Source organism: Condylura cristata, unplaced genomic scaffold (genome assembly GCF_000260355.1).
Source record: "Condylura cristata isolate star-nosed mole 26May11 unplaced genomic scaffold, ConCri1.0 scaffold00006, whole genome shotgun sequence".
Taxonomy (NCBI): domain Eukaryota; kingdom Metazoa; phylum Chordata; class Mammalia; order Eulipotyphla; family Talpidae; genus Condylura; species Condylura cristata.
The window spans coordinates 50,510,306-50,530,221 of NW_004567107.1; the positions used below are offsets into that span (position 1 = coordinate 50,510,306).

The 19,916-nt window shown below is 36.8% G+C and overlaps 1 protein-coding gene across 2 annotated transcripts in view; it reads right to left on the reverse strand.

Annotated features, from left to right (window-relative positions):
* TTC39B (tetratricopeptide repeat domain 39B) overlaps positions 1-19,916 on the reverse strand; it is a 110,090-nt gene that overhangs the window by 13,431 nt on the left and 76,743 nt on the right. For both annotated transcript variants that reach the window (XM_012721597.1, XM_004677673.2), the window contains 10 exons: positions 17,238-17,305; positions 14,476-14,540; positions 10,307-10,412; positions 8,563-8,628; positions 6,953-7,061; positions 6,050-6,117; positions 5,899-5,958; positions 4,109-4,270; positions 3,396-3,487; positions 463-589 (listed from right to left, as the gene is read on the reverse strand). In XM_012721597.1, coding sequence (XP_012577051.1) covers positions 463-589; positions 3,396-3,487; positions 4,109-4,270; positions 5,899-5,958; positions 6,050-6,117; positions 6,953-7,061; positions 8,563-8,628; positions 10,307-10,412; positions 14,476-14,540; positions 17,238-17,305 — 923 coding nt within the window. The remainder of the gene's footprint in view (positions 1-462; positions 590-3,395; positions 3,488-4,108; positions 4,271-5,898; positions 5,959-6,049; positions 6,118-6,952; positions 7,062-8,562; positions 8,629-10,306; positions 10,413-14,475; positions 14,541-17,237; positions 17,306-19,916) is intronic.

Consider the following 19,916-nt stretch of genomic DNA (forward strand, 5'->3'; position numbering starts at 1 on the left):
AAAGTTAATTTATTAAAACAAAGGACTATGGTGAGTATGAAAAAATATAGTTCTATGTTTCCAAAGATATTTCTATTAAGTAGAGAAATCAAACATCCTAGAAAATATTAAATTACATCCATGATTTATAATTCAACTCAACTTCAATTATGTCAACTCATCTCCCTCAGAATACTATTATTTGTTAAGTTGAGCTACAAAGAAAAAACTACCTTCTCGGTTCCAATAAGAAGTGATGCATTTTCAAGAATAACTTATTATAGTGCTTAGACCATAGCAGCTATTCAAAAAATTACAAGTATTATCATTTCATTATTAATAAATTTCTTTTGAAATGTTCACCTTACAAACATACTTACAATGGTTTTTAAAGAGCTAAACTTCACAACACAAATGAGATGTACTCCCTATTGCTATGAATACCCACTTTTTTCTAGAACACAAACAAACAGTAAGGCATACCAGGGCCGGCAAGACCAATTTCACAGGGGCAGGCAAGGAAGCAGAGTAACGACGAGACTTCCTCACAGCAAACTTCTCAGTGGGGATAGATTTCCCAGCAATTCTCTGCTTCAAGCTATCCACCTGCCTGTGAAGAATCCCAGGGAAAGGTTAGTAGAACATCCTTCAAACCGGGCCAGCAGTATCCACATCACTGGGAAACCTAAATGCAAACTTTCAGGCTCTCACCCAGAAACTCCATGACTAGATGCAGAATCTGGATGGAAGGAGGCCGCCAGGTGATTCTGATGCACACTCAAGTTTAAGGGCCATGGATGGATACATATTTCTTTCTAGCTAATTCATTAAATGCTTTAATCTATCAAACATGGTCCAGGAAATTTAGATAAATCAGTAATTTTATGTCTACATTGCAGATCCTCAGAGACAATGAAGAGAGTATAATAATAGCACATTTCCTGAGACCACATACAAGTGTGACAAAGATTTATAGAATAATATGGCTCAAAAGATAGCTGCCAATTAATGTATAACTTGACAAATCATCCCCAAGCCAGGTGACTTTATAAATAGTAAGGTTAGGACATGTAGTATGTTTACAAACATTCCCTCAAAAATTCTCAGGCATTCCACTAGTGAAGTCACAAATACATAAAAATGAAAGCAGGATGGAGAGACATGGTATTCCTGGAGAACTTTCTTATATGTGACTTTGCAAATAGGTCAAACAGGTTATCAAAAAAGAATGAAGGGAAGTACCATTACAGCACTGAAAGAAAAAATTAAGAGGAAACAGGAGAAAAAGTATGCCAGTACAAGAAGTCTGTGAGGCCCTCCCTGGTGGCGCAGAAGGTTAAAGCACTGCAGTAAGAAGCTAAAGCCACTTCTGCATGAATTCGATCCCTGCCTGCCCCGGAGGTGACCACATGGCATGGCAGACCTCTGCTGACCCGCCCGCTGCTCCCCTCAGCAGTGTACTTCGTCAATCTGCCTGTTCTGCTCCCCAATCTGTCCCTGGTGAATCCTCTCACCCTCCGCATCTCTAGCCTGTACCCCAGTTCTGTATGAATAAATAAATAAATCTAAAAAAAAAAAAAAGAAGTCTGTGATAGTTATTTTGGGTACAATTTGGGGATCTTAAACCAGAATGCCTATCATTTAGAAATCATTATTACAGGGTCAGAAGCCTGTGTTGGACATGAAACCAGATCACTTAAAAGTCAGTGTCTAAATGTTCATCTAGGAGACTCTCTTCATCCCGTCCCAACAGATTAGATGTTGTCATTCAGCATCCTCAACCTTTCTTATCTCTTAATGAAGATTGGTTTTCTGTTTCACAAAAATTGTTTCACTATGGAGAAAATTTCTTCTAAAGTCAAGAACATGCAGGGTATATCTAGCGGCAAGGCGGCAAAGCGGGAAGGCAGGCAGGATGGACAGGCTGGGCGGCAGGCTGGGCAGGCCAGAAAGGGGGGCTGGGAGGCTGGCAGCAACCGAGTGTCCCAGCCCCCACGAGTGTCTGCGCTCTTCCTGTCTCTCTCTGGTGTTCTCAGTCTCGTGTCATCTTGTGGTCTCGCCTTGAGTCCTATTCGCCATGCCGCCACCTCTGCCTTCATCCCTCTTCTCCAGGCTCTGGTGCCTGCCCTTATACAAGCTCAGGCCCCTGCTCCCTGTCCCCAGGTCTCCACATGTATCGGTAGTGCCCATGCCCATGCCTCTCTGCCCCATACTGGAAGGTGGGAAAAAACCTGGTACTTCATTTACCCTGCATGTTTTTTAAACTTCCTTAACTTTCATCAGTTGCTGGTTGTGTGAAATGAGGAAATGCATTTTGCCGTTAAGAAGTGGTATTTATTATACCGTGGTTTTTGCTAATGTTAATGTTACAGGTAGTATACATTTTTCTGTAAGATCTTTTTCAAAAGACGAAAAAAAAAAAAAAGGTCCTGACCCTACCTTCAAATTTGTTCCAACAGTCCAATGTTCAACTAAGACATGTGGTCACAGAATACAGGGTTTCATTGAAAAAGTTTTGCCATTAATTATGTTTGAAGAATGTGGAAGGGCTTCTCCATGCCTTAACATCCTCATTTCCAATGGTCATTGTCCCTTTCTCTCTCCACTACACACCTCATAGACCACTTCATCACACCATCTACAACTTTTCTATCTCAGGGCACAAATTCAAGTACACTATCCTTTGAACACTGTCACCCTCATTTTAACTTAACCATTCTAATAAGATCCTAGTCCACTTGCTTTTCACGTTTTTCCCAACCCAGCAGTCTCCTTGTGTTCCCTCCCTGTAAACACTCCTGTCAGAATGCACTCTCCTCTACTTCTGCATGTTATGGCTGTTTCCTAAAGTCCCATATCCACTGCCTCCTTGCTGCACTCATGTGGCAAAAATCAGGCACTGTTCAAAGTTCAGTAGCCATCTTCCCTGCACCTGCCTGAGAGCAGACTGGTATTATAAATTCTCCAGATCCAACATCTGGTGGGCCCTGGTACTGCCTTCTATGCACTCTACTCTGTTTCTCCCATCACCACTCTGCAAATAATGATTTCAAATGCTCTCCATCCTGCCTAGATCTCCGGAGAGATTTCTTTGCTCCTTTAAACGTTCAATAGTTTCAGTATAGAAAGAGCATTGTGGCCCTCCCTGGTGGTACAGCGGGTTAAAGCACAGCACAAAGAAGCTTAAGTACTTCCGCATGAGTTCGATTTCGACTGCCCAGAGGAGATCCACATGGCAAGGCAGACTTCTCCTGACCCGCCCGCTGCTCCCTTCAGCAGTGTACTTTGTCGATCTGCCTGTTCTGCTCCCCTCTCTGTCTCTGGTGAATCCTCTCACCCTCCACATCTCTGGCCTGTACCCCAGTTCTATATGCATAAATAAATACATCTTAAAAAAAAAAGAGCATTGTGCTTACCTGAATAAAGTTATAATGTTCTCTTTAGTGGATTCTACATCCTCTTCTGGAAGCATACTCAAAATTGCAGCTTTCAAAAACACATATGTTGCCTGGAGAAAGAAAGAACAACAGCTAGTTATAAAATATCCCTGGTAATGACACTTCTATCTTGCAAATCAGGAGGTTCGGACAAATCTTCTAGATATAAAATTTAATAGGCATCAAATAAATAGAAGGAAATGAATCCTTAATAATAGCTTCTGAATAATAACACTTCGCTTTAGCCATTTTCCTATTATACAAGGATAGCCTACAGCACACACAGGTGAGAAAGTAGACAGGATGAACAAGAGATCATTATCTTATCTCCCAACTTCTCATAGATGCTTCAGACTCATTTTGATTATTATGAAAAAGTTTTGTCATGGGGGCATTAAAAAGCCTACAGAAAATTATCAGAACAATTGATACCCAGTAACTTTTAAATGTAAGTTCAGTTCATCTTCAGAGGTAAAGCCTCTTTGTCGAAACGAACTCTGGATGTGTCCTTTAAAGCACACAATGCTGAGGACAAGACTTATAAACTATAGGCACTTAATGCATGTATCTTCTTTTGATGGCTCCCAGGTTAGGAAACTGTGTTGATGTTATACTATGACCAAACAGTATGAAAACATTCTGGTCACTTAACATGAAAAACAGATGACTTTAATGAAAACGCTACACTTTACCTTAGACCATTTACTTTCTTTACAAAGCAGGTCTGAATAGTAATACGCCTCCATCCAGTTTTGTTGGTATACATGAATCCACATCAGCTCCCAGTAACAGAGATGGTGAAACTGTTTCCACTCTTCTTGAGCTGAAATGCATTTTCGAAATGTCTCTTGTGCCTATAAGTCAATTGCATAAAGCTGATCATCCAGATATTAGATAAGGAGATAATAACCTAATGGAAAAATACATAGAACACTTTGTACAAAAAGTACAAAATCATCATTCATTAAACCACTCAACATGATGATATATGTTCCTTTCCTTACAAGCTGTGATACAGTTAAGTTCTGCCCCTTCATTTGACTTCACGAAGGGATAATGAAATTTTATAACATGAGAGTAGGTAAGTTACTTCCCAAGCTAAGATATAAAATGCAGAAGTCCCTTAAGAAAAGTTTGACAATAAAAATCAGGACTCTTTAATATAGACATAACGTTTAAGATAAAGGGAAGACCATGAGAAGCTAATACTACACAGAGCACTAAAAAGATCAAGCCTTATCATATTTTTTTTTAATCCTTAAAAGACAGAGGAAAAACTGGCAAAGATACAAACTTGCAAATCAGAGGAAAAGATATACAAGTGACAAATATGCATATGAAGAAATTTTTAAACTGGAAAATATACATTTAAAAATCAGGCTATTATTTCTTGGCCAGCATATTTGCAAAAATGAAACAAAAGTAATGTCCATATGTGGCGAAGAACATGAAAAACAAGTATTCTCTTGCAGAATTTAAATGGGAACAATCTTAAATTAGGAGGGCAATTTCTCAGAATTTATCAAAAGGAAAGTATCTTAGACCCAGAAATCCTAGTTATCAGAATCTATCTGATATAAAAACACACAGCCATACAGTTTAAAACAGTATTGCTTATAGTAGCTATGGGTCTCACCAATAGTGAATACCATAGTAGTATAGTATATCCAACTCATAGATAATCAAATGAGTATATACATATAAAAATAATGAAGAGATTTTGAGATACTCACCTAGAAAGAGAGCCAAAATGTAAGTAAAAGAAAAAAACAGAAAAATACATTTGACCCCACTTGTATAGAAGAAAATTATGGGTGTATTTATATGAAATTATATGACAGGTTCCTCATTTTTCAGAGGACTAATGAATAATTTCCTTTAAGGAGGAATGTACATGTAGTATAATGGGTTTGTGTCTTCTGTGTAGACTAGATTCCAGTGTCATGCAATGCATTATGCAGTCTTACTTTTTTGACAACAGTCTTACTTTTTTGAAAAAGCCTTATGTTGCCCACTTGTATCACATATTCCTTTTTAAAAAAGATTTATTTCTTTATGCACACAAGAACTGGAATACAGACTAGAGGCATGGAAAGTGAGAGGATACCTGAGACAGAGTAGGGAACAGAGGGCAGGATAGGAGAGGTCTGCTGTGACATGTGGGTCCCTCCCTGGCTGGGAAACAAACTCGTGCTGCAGTGGCTGTAGACAGCTTCATAGTGCTGTGCTTTAACCCACTGTGCCACCAGGGAGGACTCTTGTATTTTATATATACTATCTTGAATTGCCTCATGTAGTTTATGTGTATATGAATTGCCTCATGTAGTTTATGTAAAAGAATGTATAGAAAAATTAAACTTCGACATTTAATTACATTTTTTCTTTCCATCTATCTATTGCATAGAGCTGAATTTACTTAGGCTAAACAGATGCAACTCCACCATATAGACCCCTCTGTCTCATAATGCCCCCAAGTAATTACCTCTTCCACATTCCCTTTTAGCAGCTGTATCCGGGCGTGATAAAACAACATAAGTGAGCCCTGTGGAGAGAGGAAGAACACACAAGTGGTCAACTGTCAACGCTGGTTGATTGACTATGGTTGAAACGTACACTTGAAATTCTAAGCATACATTTGGAAACTGCTGCAGGAAGGGCGCAAGGAGACTCTCTGCTTCCACAACATTCACTTCTCCTGTACCTAGAAAGTCAACAGGAAAAGCCTCAGTCTTCATGAAACAGGATAGATGTTTATAGCTACTTCTCTACCTCTTCATGGAAATGGTGGAAATTATTATTTTGTCATTTTTACACTTGGGGAATAAAATAAAACACCAGTCCCATGACTTAAATTTTGAAAAGCCTAAGTCTTAGGAACAGGGTTATCTGTTTTAGACCAAGTGGAATATCTGGTCTTAAAGCAGTATTAACTTATTTCAACAAAATTTTCATTTCTATGAGAGAAGAAATTTTAAATGAATATGCTAAAGTAGATGATTGTAAACCAGTCTTATAAAAATCTTTTAGCTTAGAACAGATTTTAAAATATTCAATGAGGCCCTCCCTAGTGGTGCAGCGGGTTAAAGCACAGCACTGAGAATCTAAAAGCCGCTTCCACATGAGTTCAATTCCCACCTGCCCCGGAGGTCACCACATGGTGTGGCAGACCTCTCCTGACCTGCCCGCTGCTCCCCTCAGCAGTGTACTGCGTTGATCTGCCTGTTCTGTTCCCCATTCTGTCTCTGGTGAAGCCTCTCACTGCCCCTGAGCCTCTGGCCTATACCCCAGTTTTGTGTGCACAAATAAATAAATCTTAAAAAAAAAAAATTCAATGAAAGAAACCCTCTACCTCCCCTATCAAGTGTTGTTATGACAAATTTAATCATTCCATCTTTATTCAAAAAAATGAAAAGTAAACGGATACAGACTAAGTGCTCTTAATGATTTGTCTAAACTGTTACTCTCTCGGGTAAAAGGGAGACAACTTTCAAAAGGCAGACAACTTTCAAAGAAATAAAAAGCAATCTAATTCTTACCAAGTATTAGGGAGATATAGGTATGAAAAGCTAGGATAGTTAAGCAGCACAGTGAAGACCTCATGCTCATTCCTGATGCACCTTCCCGTAACTGTAGAAGGCCCAGTTCCTATGGGAATTAATAGAATTTTTGAATAAAGCAGAGCATGATCAGCAAATGATACTCAGACACTTCACAATGCCAGTTCACATAGCACCAACCCCATGGAGGAGGGATTTACTTTTCAAGAACTTAGAATAGTTATAATACCTATTAAAAACAAACTAGCATCAAGCAATCACCTAAATTCTCTTATATCATGTGATTCTAGGGAGTGAAAAAGGCAATGCTCATTTCATACAAACTGTGTATTTCTCTGATAAGAAAAGTTAATTTATTAAAACAAAGGACTATGGTGAGTATGAAAAAATATAGTTCTATGTTTCCAAAGATATTTCTATTAAGTAGAGAAATCAAACACACGGTTTCTTTAGAATATGCTAAGTGTCATGAGAAAGATAAAAGATTCTGAGAGTTGGGAGTACGTGGGCTTCACTGGGAGTAGATAAGTGAAGTCATAGATGACATTTATCACAAACTAGATGGATGGAGAGGCTCTCAAGAGACACTATTTGAGATGATGCGGCTGGGAAGGACATCAAATCAAACACCAGCAAAGGCACTAAAACAGAAAAGCACAGGGAAGGCCTTTGTGGGGTATAACCAATATTCCAGTTCAATGGGGGTATGGAAGCCTATAGAGGAATTATGGGTAATAAGTCTGGAAACACTGGCAAGAATCAGATCATGGGGCCTCGATATAATCTGGATTTTATTTGGGAAGCTATTCAGAACCACTAAGGGAATAAAATGGAAGGTGAAAGGTTGAGAAGGGTCTCTATGAAATACAGAATTTGAACAGAGTATGTTATTAAGATATCATCATGAATACATAATGGCATATAAAGAACTTGGAGAATGTCATAAACAGAGGTTAAAAATTAAGTACTTCTTGTACTCATTCTCAGACATTTTCAAAGCTTGTCCTCTAGACTAACAGGGATAGCTTTTGCAATAAGGTAACCCTGGAAAAATCATATTGAGTGTTATGATTAATAAACGTTATATACTACAAAAGTCACAACACAGAAATATAATGAATAAAACTCATGGAAAACAAATTTCCTGGCTTACTTTTATAGTGTAAAACTTGTATAGTTTCCTAGAAAACCTAAAATACTGAAACTGTATTTGATCCATAAAAATCATAAAATGTTGGACATGAAAATCCAACCTAACTTGCTGCTTTCATAGAGGACTCTGGGTAGCAAAAATGCTATGGAAGCATATTTTAGTCATACAAGAGTACCAACGAGCAAGCAGCAATATTACAAAATAGAGTTTTTAATCCCAGAGTTTAGGTAACAAAGATGAAAATTTTAAACTTTCAATAGAACTACTATATCTATCTTAGGAAATATGATAAAGGACTAATATCTCTTTATTATACTGCAAAAAGGTTGTCAAGAATTATCACACTGGTTATGAGAAAATTTTCCATTACCAACACATTCAATAAATGTTAATAAGTAACTTCCCTGTCAAAATTAAGATAAAATTAAGTTTATACCCTATTTCCAGAAAATCCTATAAATTCTAGTAGCCTGATAATCCGTGCTGGTAAAAGAGACAGCATCTGTAAGAGAGAGAGAGAAAACAAAAAACACAAGAATACTGATTTATTATAACTATGTATAAATGGTCTACATCAAACCATTTAAAATTTTCACTTTCAGACAGCTCATGGACCTCTAGATGTAGAAATGCTTTAATATTTATATCTTTTTTACAACATTTTTCATTTTTGTGCAATGCATACGTGTATGCTTTCTCCTCAATGATGGTGATTTTATGGGGAGGATAAATTACCTGAGAGGATAAATTAAATATTGTAAAAAATGAACAATGTAAAAAATAAATAAATTTTAAATTTTTACTTTCAGTAATAGAAAAATTAGAACCAAGCTTACACTACAAGACCTGTCTCAACCACTTACTGTATGTATTATACTCATTGCTTGTGAATTGCTTTCATGTAGCTAAGATAATGAATCTTAAAATTAAAAAACTGGTCTTTTTAGGATACTCTAAAGATACTCCCTCCTTTTATGTGGAGTGAGGAAGTGCTGGGAAGGCAACCCTTTAGGTCACCCCAAGGAGGCTTCCTGTGACATCATTTCCTAGAGCATATGAGGTGCAGGAACCATGTAGAAGCAGATTGCTGCAGTGCTAGTCCTTTCTGGGACATGTCTGCAAAATGGTAAGAGGAAATCTTGCATGTAAACTTTTATTTTGCTTGGAACGAGAAATGGCCAGCTGTGTAATGGTAGGCTGATTAACAGGGCATCAGCCAGGGGTTTGACTGGATGGGTTTGGGAGGGAACCTGATAGGAAAATTGATGGCAAGGAGGTCTAGGAAAGAGGTGTGTGGCCAGAGCTCCCCCTGAAAGAGCAATCTTTGTGTCCCCTGTGAATATCACCAAAGGACAACATCTGCAGAAAAGGATTTTAAAGATCAAGTGGACAGGACTTGATTCTCTGGACATCAGCTGGCACTTTTGTCACTGGCCAGGAGGCTTGTGAACAGAAGAGCTATGGTGACATACACATTCCTGCATAGGGTTTCCTTTTACTACTTTGTTCTCATCAGTTAAAGTCCAATCTTAATAAAATTTTGATATCTCAAAATAAAAAAATGCAATTTGACAGATATTTCTACTCAAATTCTCCAACCCCCCACCCAGCATCAAAATCATTCTTCAAGTTATATCAGCTGCTGCCTCAACTATTTCAATCCCACAGAAACACTGCTATAGCAATAATGTTTGTTAATATCTTGTGATTCCATCAGCAGAATACAAAGAAACAAAGCAAGTGATCTAACAAAATGGAACAAAAACAGACTAAGGTAACAGAGAAAAGATGGGTGGTTAGCAGAGGGGAAGGAGGTAGGTATGGCTGAAATGGGTTAAAATTACACTTTTGGTGGTGATTATTATGTAGTATATGCAGATGTCAAATTATATGGAACAGCAATAATATTTCTGTAGTGGAAGTGGAGCTCCATGTTATCCAGAACAACACCATTTGTGCACAGTGCTACAGTCCCTTACTATACAATCCAAAACTAGTCTGAGCACACTCAGAATCTTACCACTTCAGTGGGTCACAACACAGGAAAGCTGATCCCACTCTAACTCCTTCTTAGTCAAACCCAGGCAGAGGTTCAAATGCACAACAGAAGCACTTAGATTCTTCAAAACTTTGGGTCCTTTTAACAAAAAATTCTGGTAGCTTTATAATTATCTACTTACCAAATTAAAGGCCCCTATTCCAAGCTTGACACCCCCTTCAAATTCATAGAAAAACTGTTGTTCGACCTTTTTGTTCTGAGTTACATTCAGGATAGAAAGACATTCTCTGGATGGGGGGAAAAGTTAAAGCACAAATTTACCATGCTGAAAATTAATGCTGTCCAATTTCACACTTTCACCCTATAAAATAAATGTCATTAGCCAAAATACTATGGAATTTTAAAATAAATGATGCTGGGCCAAGTTGATTCCTGAGGTTACTGAGTAATAATAATGAATAAAAGATGACGCACTGTTTATCAAGACCAGTCTTTCTGGGCGTAAAGCAAGAGAGAGTTCTAACATGACTCAGGCAAACTTAGGGCTTCACTGCAGTAGTTTGCAGGAGGCTTCCTGGACAAGCTCAGCTCCTCAGTTGCTGTGTATACTGCAGAGATCTATTTCTATGTGCTGAGAATAGATGAGTACTGCAAAATTTTCAAATATAGGGAACACATAAGTATCCCTACAAAGCTAGCCCCCAGAGAGATGGTCACAGTTGACAGCCTGGTACATAAACTTGTAGGTGATTTTACACTTTACTAAGATTACAGTCTTGAGCACATATAAATAAGCTCATATAGTAAGTACTGTCCTATAAGTGATGTTGACAATTTTCCATGAAAGCCACCTTATTTGTTAACAAGTACATATTACTCCATTCTGTGAAATAATTTATTTACCCCCCAAATTTTTAAAAATATTTGTTTCCAAATCTCCCATATCAGAACCAATGCTAAGACTGTTTTTGTACATTTGTGAAATACTTTTTTCACATCAAGTATCACTTAACAATAGGGCTGTGATGCATCATTAGGTTATTTTGTCAATGTGTGAATGCCATAGAAATCAATTATATAAACTGAGATGGTATAGCATACTATACACCTAGTCTATTGGGACCAATGTCACTTATTTACTGAAATGTCACTAAGCAGCACATGACTGTAGTTATACTATCCTAACTGTCCTTAAGAGAAATTCTTAGAACAAGACTTCTGAGATCAAATGTGATGCTCGTTCTGAATCTTGATGTGCACTAACCGAAAGAACATCCTCCAGATATTGATATTCTTGTATTGATGCAAAAATCTCAAAAAACTCCAATCAATTTAGACTCCCACTAACGTATGAACTCTCACAACCATTTGCCTGGAGTCATTTATATCACATTTCCATTTGTATTTTTTATTATTATATATTTGCCATAATGAAAACTTAATGTTTACTTGGTCAAGGTAATCTCTATGTTTTCTGGCTTCATGTCATCTTTTAAAAGGCTTCTGAGGCCCTCCCTGATGGCACAGCAGGTTAAAGCACAGCACTAAGAAGTTAAAGCCACTTCAGCATGAGTTCAACCCCCGCCCCCAAGGTGACCCACACAGCGTAGCAGACCTCTCCTGACCTGCCTGCCCGCTGCTCCCCTCAGCAGTGTACTTCGTTGATCTGCCTGTTCTACTCCTCACTCTGTCTTGGGTGAAGCCTTTCACTGTCCCTGCACCTCCAACCTGTACCCCAGATCTGTATGCATAAATAAATAAATCTTTAAAAAAGAAGAAGAAAAATAGGCTTCTGAAATAGATATCATGTATCTGCTGATATGATGCACGAGAAGAACACAACAAGAAGAAAGCTTGTATGGCTTTCTTGTATTGATGTAAAAATCTCAATTTTATCATGGAGAAACATTAGCTAAGTCCACATTGAGAGATGTTCTATAAAGTAACTGGCAAATATTCTTCAAAAATATCTGAGTCATGAAGGACAAAGACTGAGAGACTCATATCAAAAGGTTAAGGAAACATAACAATTAAATTCAACATTGGTGAGAACATTGGCAAGAAAATTAAAAATGCATCAATAAAGTCAATAGTTACTAATTTATATTAATGTTAGTTTTCTTCACTGTAATCTATAAGATTACAAGATTATAAGTTCTATAAGATGTTAACATTTGTGAATCTAATGAAAATACATAGGAAAATTCTTAGTAGAAATTTTGAAATCATTTCAAAGTAAATAAATTTTAGATAAAGAAACATTTAAAGAACTTTGGAAATTTTAGATATAGAAGAATATCAGAAACACCAAATTTATGTTAAAACTCCAAATTGTTAGCTGACCCATGAACTATGTGCGTACCAGGAAGACTTCAGAGAAAAACAGTAATGAGACAGAAGAAATATTGAGCCTAGATTTCAGTTGTTACCAACCACTAGACTAAGAGACTGAAGCTTAAATCTTCCTAGACCAAAAATTATCCTTTTTTGGGAAAGGTAAGAGAATCCTGAGTCTGTCCAATGAATCAATATCTAGTATACAATTAGAAAATTACTGACATGAGAATAGAAAATAATAAAGCGAATATAGCAATAGAAATTAACAGAAGGCCCAGATGTTGAAGTAATAACCAATCTGATAAAAATAATCTTTTTTCAAATACACAGCAATTTGGTGATCTACTGAACAACATCAGACTAACTAACTTAATAGGATTCTCAAAAGGAGAGGAGAAAGTGAGAATAAAGCAGGACAAGGTTATTTAAAGAAATAATGCCCACACGTCTCTTAAAGTTACACTTACGTGTATCATAGTCGAACTGCTAAGAGTTAAAGATATAAAAAGCCTTCAAAATAGCCAGAAGAAGACACATTACAAACAGGGTAGCAATAATGCAAATAACAGCTGACTTCTGCTATGAAATAACAGAAGCCAATTTTATTGGATTGACTGCTTTAAAAGAATGAAAGGAGAAAGGAAAAAGCCTTGTAACTCAGAATATTACACTTAGCAAAAAAAAATCTTCAAAAAGAAAGATGTCTTTAGATAAAATAATACAGAATTGTTGAATGCAGACATGCACAGTGCCAGAAAAATGGTAAAAGAAAATTCTCAGTTTGAAAATTTGCAAGAAATGAAAAACATTAAAAACAATATGAGTACAGAGAAGACTATAACATATAATTGTTGAAAGCAAATTTTTACATCTCATTGTGAAGTTTATAATATATGTCTGTGTGCTATCAATAGAACTGTTTAAAATAGTATAAAAGATAATGGTGGTAAATTAAACTATAATTTTGCCATCTTCTCATTTTATGTGTAATGGAACATTAAATTTATTGTTATAAATTAAGAAGAATACTACAACCAATAGCACGCCATTTTTTAAAAATTAAAAGAAAACAATAGAGGGATTGCAATGGAACTTGTGTGTGTGTGTGAGACACACATATATCTATGCACATAAAAACTTTACTAATATAAATGAAGACAGAAAAAAAAGGCAAGGAAACAAATGAAGCAAAAGAAAGGCAAACAGTCAAAACTGCCCATGTATCAATTGTCACATTGAAACAAAAAAACAAGGCCCAAGTATGTACATCAACAAGAAATGCAAGTTAAACATAAAGACAAAAATCGATTTCAAGTAAAAGAATGTATGCCATGTGCACACTAATTTTTTTAAAAACATGAATAACTCTAATAATGTAAATAAAACAGATTTCAAGACAAGGAAAGGTATAAGGAATTGAGTAGGAACACTTCATAATGATAAAAAGATCAATTCATTAGGAAGATAAAATAGCTGTAAGTATACATAAGTCTAAAAACAGAGGTTCTAAATATGTCAAACACTGACAGAATTAACAGAACAAACGATGACTACAGAATGAAGGCTGGAGATTGTTGACACTGCAGTAAATGATAGAGCAATTTGAAAAAATTAGTATGGATATAGAAATCCTGAACACCACTCTGGTCCACCTTAATTAAACGTTTGAATTGGTAGTGATAGAAAATTCTATTTTGCATTGCTACTTCTGAGTCTCAAACAAGACATACCTGTCATTTGAAATATACAAATTGTTTTTAGGAGAGAGAAACGACAATTATCTAATCTGAAATTATGTAAACAGCTTTCAGTTATTTTTTCAAAATTGTATTTAATATAAATTCTGTTGTCATAAGACATTGACTACAGAATCAGTATGCCACACATCAAATGCATTTTTACCAACATCAAAGTTTTTTTTTAAAAGTTGTCTTATTTAATGAGAACTTCAAAATACAAAGTGGTATGCTGTACCAGAATCATTTAAAAACTACATCCTAATTTTTGACTTACTTATATATTTGGTAACTTGTTCTTATTTTGAGTCCACCTTTGATGAAGTTGATCATATTTTCATCCTAAAAAACAATGTAATTGAATAATTAGCTCATTTAGCAGAAGACTCTTAAACTATCCCCATAGCTATGTATTTGTATGATTAGAAACAACCACTCCCTTTTGATGACATAATTTTTAAATTAAAATATTCTTTTTGTTTTACATTTGAGACTTTTATGTAAACTCTCTTCCAAGTTTAATGACAACAAAGATAGTATTTTTTAGTTTTATATTACTTTAAGGAAGTAATTAAAGGAGTAGTCCTCACCAATTATTGGGCCATGTAGGTTAGTTCAAACCTATTTTAGTCAATATCACCTTCTAGCGAGCAATTTTCTTCTGGATTCAATAGAATGACTTTCAGGATATGCTCTAAAGTCAAATTTTCCTGTCCCTAAGACTCCACTGCATGGGATTATGGTTCTTCTTTTGCAAGTTGCTTTAGCAGCAGTCTATTGAACAATTTGAAAAAACTGAATTCATTCATGAATTTCATTCATGTTCATTTCCAGACCAGAAATAACTAATCCTGGTTCTATACTTGCCATTAATATTCAATTCTGGTTTTGGGGGAAAAATCATTTCACTTCTCTTTGCCTGATAGTCATGAACCAAAAAGTTACAACAGAAGGTGTAGATGAATGTGATTTTCAAGGTAAATAGTCTTGAATTCCAAAAGGGTCTCAATAAATTATGTGAAATCACTGCTTGAAGGAAGTTGCTCCAGTAGAAATTGCTAATGGAGATGGCTGCATGTTTCACAATTCCATGGAAGTTTTTCTGCTCTATTAAAATCAGAAACATGCATCCCTCCAAAGCAAAAGAAACACTAATCTTAATCTGAAATTTTAATTAATTATTTACAGAGTTAACACTTGAATTAGTGTAAAAATTAATAAATACAAAATAAAGTAAATGCTTATTTTTTTACTTTAAGGAACCTTAGGATCACCTTAGCTCCCACACTGACCAGGAGCTTATTAAATTAGATTAAAATCTACCTCAAATAAAAATACTTCATTTCATGATTCACCAAACATTTACTGAATGCCTATTTTATTCCAGGTACCTGAAAGCAAAATCAGACAAAGCAGTACATGGTGCTAAGAGTTAGAAGCATGCACACAAATGGAGACATGCACAGGCTGTCATGAAGCACAGACAGGTAAAAGGGGGGCACATGGAGAGGTCCCCAAACACCTTCTGGAAGCATCAGTGCTAATAGCACCAAAAAATGATTAGGAAGTGGTTAGATAAAAGAGAGCAAAGCAGATGTGAAGTTTGCAAACAAAAGAGAACTCTCATGGAAAGGCAAAGAAGCTCTAAAGATCGTTTGTACTTGACCATCTATGTTTATGTAACTCAGCACCACTGCAGAATCTGCTGCAAAGAAGGGAACGAATAAGGAGTAAGAAAGCAACCTCGACCCATGCCGCTCAAGTATGCAACACACATGCCAGGAGCATCTGAGGACAGTGCTAAGAGGGGAGTAAGCTACTGGGGAGAAGGGGCAGGTACCAGTTTAGTTTGAAAAGGCCTCCCTTATTTCAGACATTCTCATACAGAACAAATGTCAACAATAGCTACTAAATGTTGAAGCAGAGACATGACACAAGGCAAGATTTTCGTCTTTGAAAGGGTACTTGATTTTACAATGGAGGATGAGCTCTGAGGTAAGAGGAATGAGAGGGTCCTGAGCGTGCTGCGCAGCCTAGGAAAGACTGGGTGGGCACTCCCACTGGAACAACCATGGCAGAACAGAGAGGAAGAGCTATGGTGGTTGCCTTAGAAGATTAAAAAAAAAAAAAGCTTAAGGAAAAAAAAAAGGCATGACCATGAGACTGACTGAATCTGAAGGCAGGAGAGTAGTTAGTTACAAGTGCCCAATTATAAAAATAAATAAATAAATAACATCCTAGATTTGACTGTTAAGTGCTCATTTGATGAGTACTTGTCCAAAAACAGTAGAGCCTCCACGATTAGCACTGCGTTTACTGAGGCAATAAGAATACTGGCTTCAGTCAGAGTTGATAATATGCAGGGTTTTAGGAATCATGGTCACAAACTAGATTTGTTCAGTTTTACTAAACCAGCATCCAATCGAAGGAGTCAATTTCTAGAAAAAAGAGAAAAGCAACTCTCAAAAACAATGTAAAACATTGGAGTTGAGGAAGATTTTCCATTTCACAGTTGAGATTCGATCCTCTTCTAGTCTCATCACTGGGCAGTCATGAGGTTAAATGCATGTTTTTGGCAGCACCCGCAGATACAATGACAGGCAAGATGCTGTTGTAATAGTTCTTAGAGGTGATAGTAAATATCCAGAAAGACAGCATTGATTGTATTTATTGATTTAGTGACTTTTAAAACTGCTTTTCCAAAAGAATAAATAAAAGCAAGAAATGGGGAATGAGACTAGGGAGAGGGGGAAATGAAAAGCTTAAGTCTACATGAAGTTTTCCTTTATATCCATGCATAACTGAGCTTTGCTATTGCATCTGGTGGGAGCATGGAGTAGCCAAGAATTAAGGAATTTCCTCTGCCAGGCCACTCCTGGTGTAGCCTTCTACTATTAGCAAATGCAAGAGGGATAACAGAACAGCAAATATCTTTCACTTAAAAGTCCAAAGAACTGAAGCACTGACACAGCCACGTTTTTTCTATATCTACTGGCAGGTTTCCCCAGCAATACCGGTTCTGAGCCATACGTTCATTACCTGCACAAACGTGAGTGCTGCTTTCTGTAGAAGACACTCGGCATAACAGATTTCAGCATGCATTTCCTCTATTGAAAACAAATAAGATTACATTAGGGAAAATCCCATGTTGTGGTAATTGCTCTGAGATGTTTAGAAAAGACTGGTAGATAAATAAGCCCAAGAGAGACACAAAAATCTAGTTGCTCTGGTGCTTCCATAAAAGTGACCAAGGAGCTCAGCTTTCAGACCCTCAGCAAGATTTTCCCAAAATGTGTGAAAATGTTCAGGAAGTCAACTTTGGCCCCATTCAAATATAACTGCCAAGAGTCAGGCATTAGGTGTCAGAGACCCAAAATTAGCTCATAAAAGGAACCCAAATGTTAAAAGTGATCTTAAAAAAAAAGAAAAAAGAAACCACTTATTTTTTTTAATTTTTAACTTAGTAATACCATGCAATCTTAGCAGTCATAAAGATTGACAAAAACAACTTAAATTCATGAATTCTGGCTTCAAAACTATGGAGGTATGTTAATCATGACAATGACGAGACATGTTATCATGAAAAGAGTAGCAGCTGTCTCAGAGTTCTTCATGCCCACACAGAGTCCACACACACAGGAGACTCCATGTTAAGAGAGTCAGCATCAGCACCAACCAAGGTATCTACCTAGCACAGGTGCAAGGCACTCACAAAGGCGGCTTTGGAAAGCTCTGTATGTGGCACACCCATGTGGCACGTCCCACAACACATAGCCTATCTTTTTACCTAACCTACCATAGCTGCAGAGGTTGGGGGAAGAGAGATCTATATATTTTTGTATAAACAAAATCAAGTTTCCTGATGTATCCATGGGATGCAAATTGGTATTATATTTAAGTAAATATCCTTGGATTATTTAATAGCCTGGGTTGGAGGCAAGGCTACTCATAGAATCTCAAGCAAATGACCCTAACTCTCTTTCCTGACTTCTTAATCTACAAAGACCTGCTAATGATGACTCTATTTCATAGTTGAAGAATGAAGTGAGGAGCTGCATGTGCCACTCATTATTCAGAGTAAGTACTTGATGTAAGTTAGTTCCCAGAACTAAGGTCACTCTCATGTCATACTTTTTGGTAAAAGCTCAGAAAGTACATTTTTATGTCAAGAAAGTGACTAATAAATAGGATATTTCTATGTTGTCAGGAATGCTGTTGAATCAAACTGATTAAGAATCAGTGCTTTATTTGACTTACACAAACAGAACCCCCATCCCACACACACACACACACACACACACACACATCCTCATAAAATGGTCTCCATCATTATCATTTTCCAAAGGTTGAATCTACAAAGACACAACTATGCAATTCCTGAAAGTAGTCAGAATAGCAGCCAAACCCACGACAGGCCACCTAAGGCATTACACATTCTGGCAGGATCAACAGCTAAAAGCTCAATCCTTGAAAACACCTCAGCTCAGAGTGTTTCTCTGGATGTTTCAGTGTGTTCGGGGGATCAAAAAGGATAACTTTTATCTTCACAGAGACACCTGAATATCCCCTTCTTTGGTCAATTTGTAAGAAGGTAAGAAACATTAATAATTATTCACATTGAAAACTTACTTGGTAGCACAACTTGCTTGGGCTTGTGCCAAAGGGAGAGGATGGCATGAGCAAAGGCACACAACAAGGAAAGTGCACAGCACCTGTGGGCCGGCACAAGGTGTGAAAGGAGAGGAGTGGGCATTTAGACCCAAGGCCAGTTGGGCCTAAATTATGGCCAGCCTCGAGTGTCGGAGTTGGGGCTTAACTCTGCAGGAAACAACAAATCCTGGAAGAGCTGAACGGAAGGGTGGGTAGGTGGGGCTTAAAGTTAAAGTTAGAGATGGACAATCTATATACAACAAATGGACCAAAAGGATGTCACAAGAAGGTAGAGAAAAAAAGCAAGAAAATTTCAACTCTGTCTTCCATATGTAAGTCTTCTTCATGTTAAATCTCTTTCACTTTCTGAGCACTGTATTTAATTATCTGTTTCTAAAGGCAATATGCCAAGCACATGAGAAGAAGAACGGGACTGTTTCATGTTAAACTCATGAAAAGTTTAATTAAATATACTCACTCCTCAGACAACCAGCCACTCAAGGATGTAAATGAAAATTACTAAGAGGGAAAACAAATCACATACCCAAGTTACAATGTTATGACATGCTTCCCTGAACACAAAATCTGTTTGGGTTGCAATGACAGCCAAACTCATTAGGAATAAAATGCAACTTAATTTATAAAAGTCTTATTTCTTCATTCTGGTTGATTTACATTAGGCAGTTCTTTGGTTCTCAAAATTAGTTGTATGGCATTTAAGAGTAAGTACCTATCAGAATGTTTCTTAATTATAAACTGCTTAGTCCACTCAAGGAAACAACATCATGATTGTAGTAAAATTTATCTATGTCTCTAAATATAAAAGTCAAAATAAGGCCGTATTTCAGAATAGGCTAGGGTCAGAATCTAATTTTCTTTTAAGACATTACTCTTTATGAACAATTTTAGCTTCATAGTAAACCTGAGCAGAAGGTACAGAAATTTCTTATATTCCCTTTCCCCCACACATGTACAGCTTTCCCCAGTGCCAACATTCCCCACCAGAGTGGTACATTTGTACAACTGATGGCAACAGATGAGTCATCATCATCCTGTGTCCATAATAGA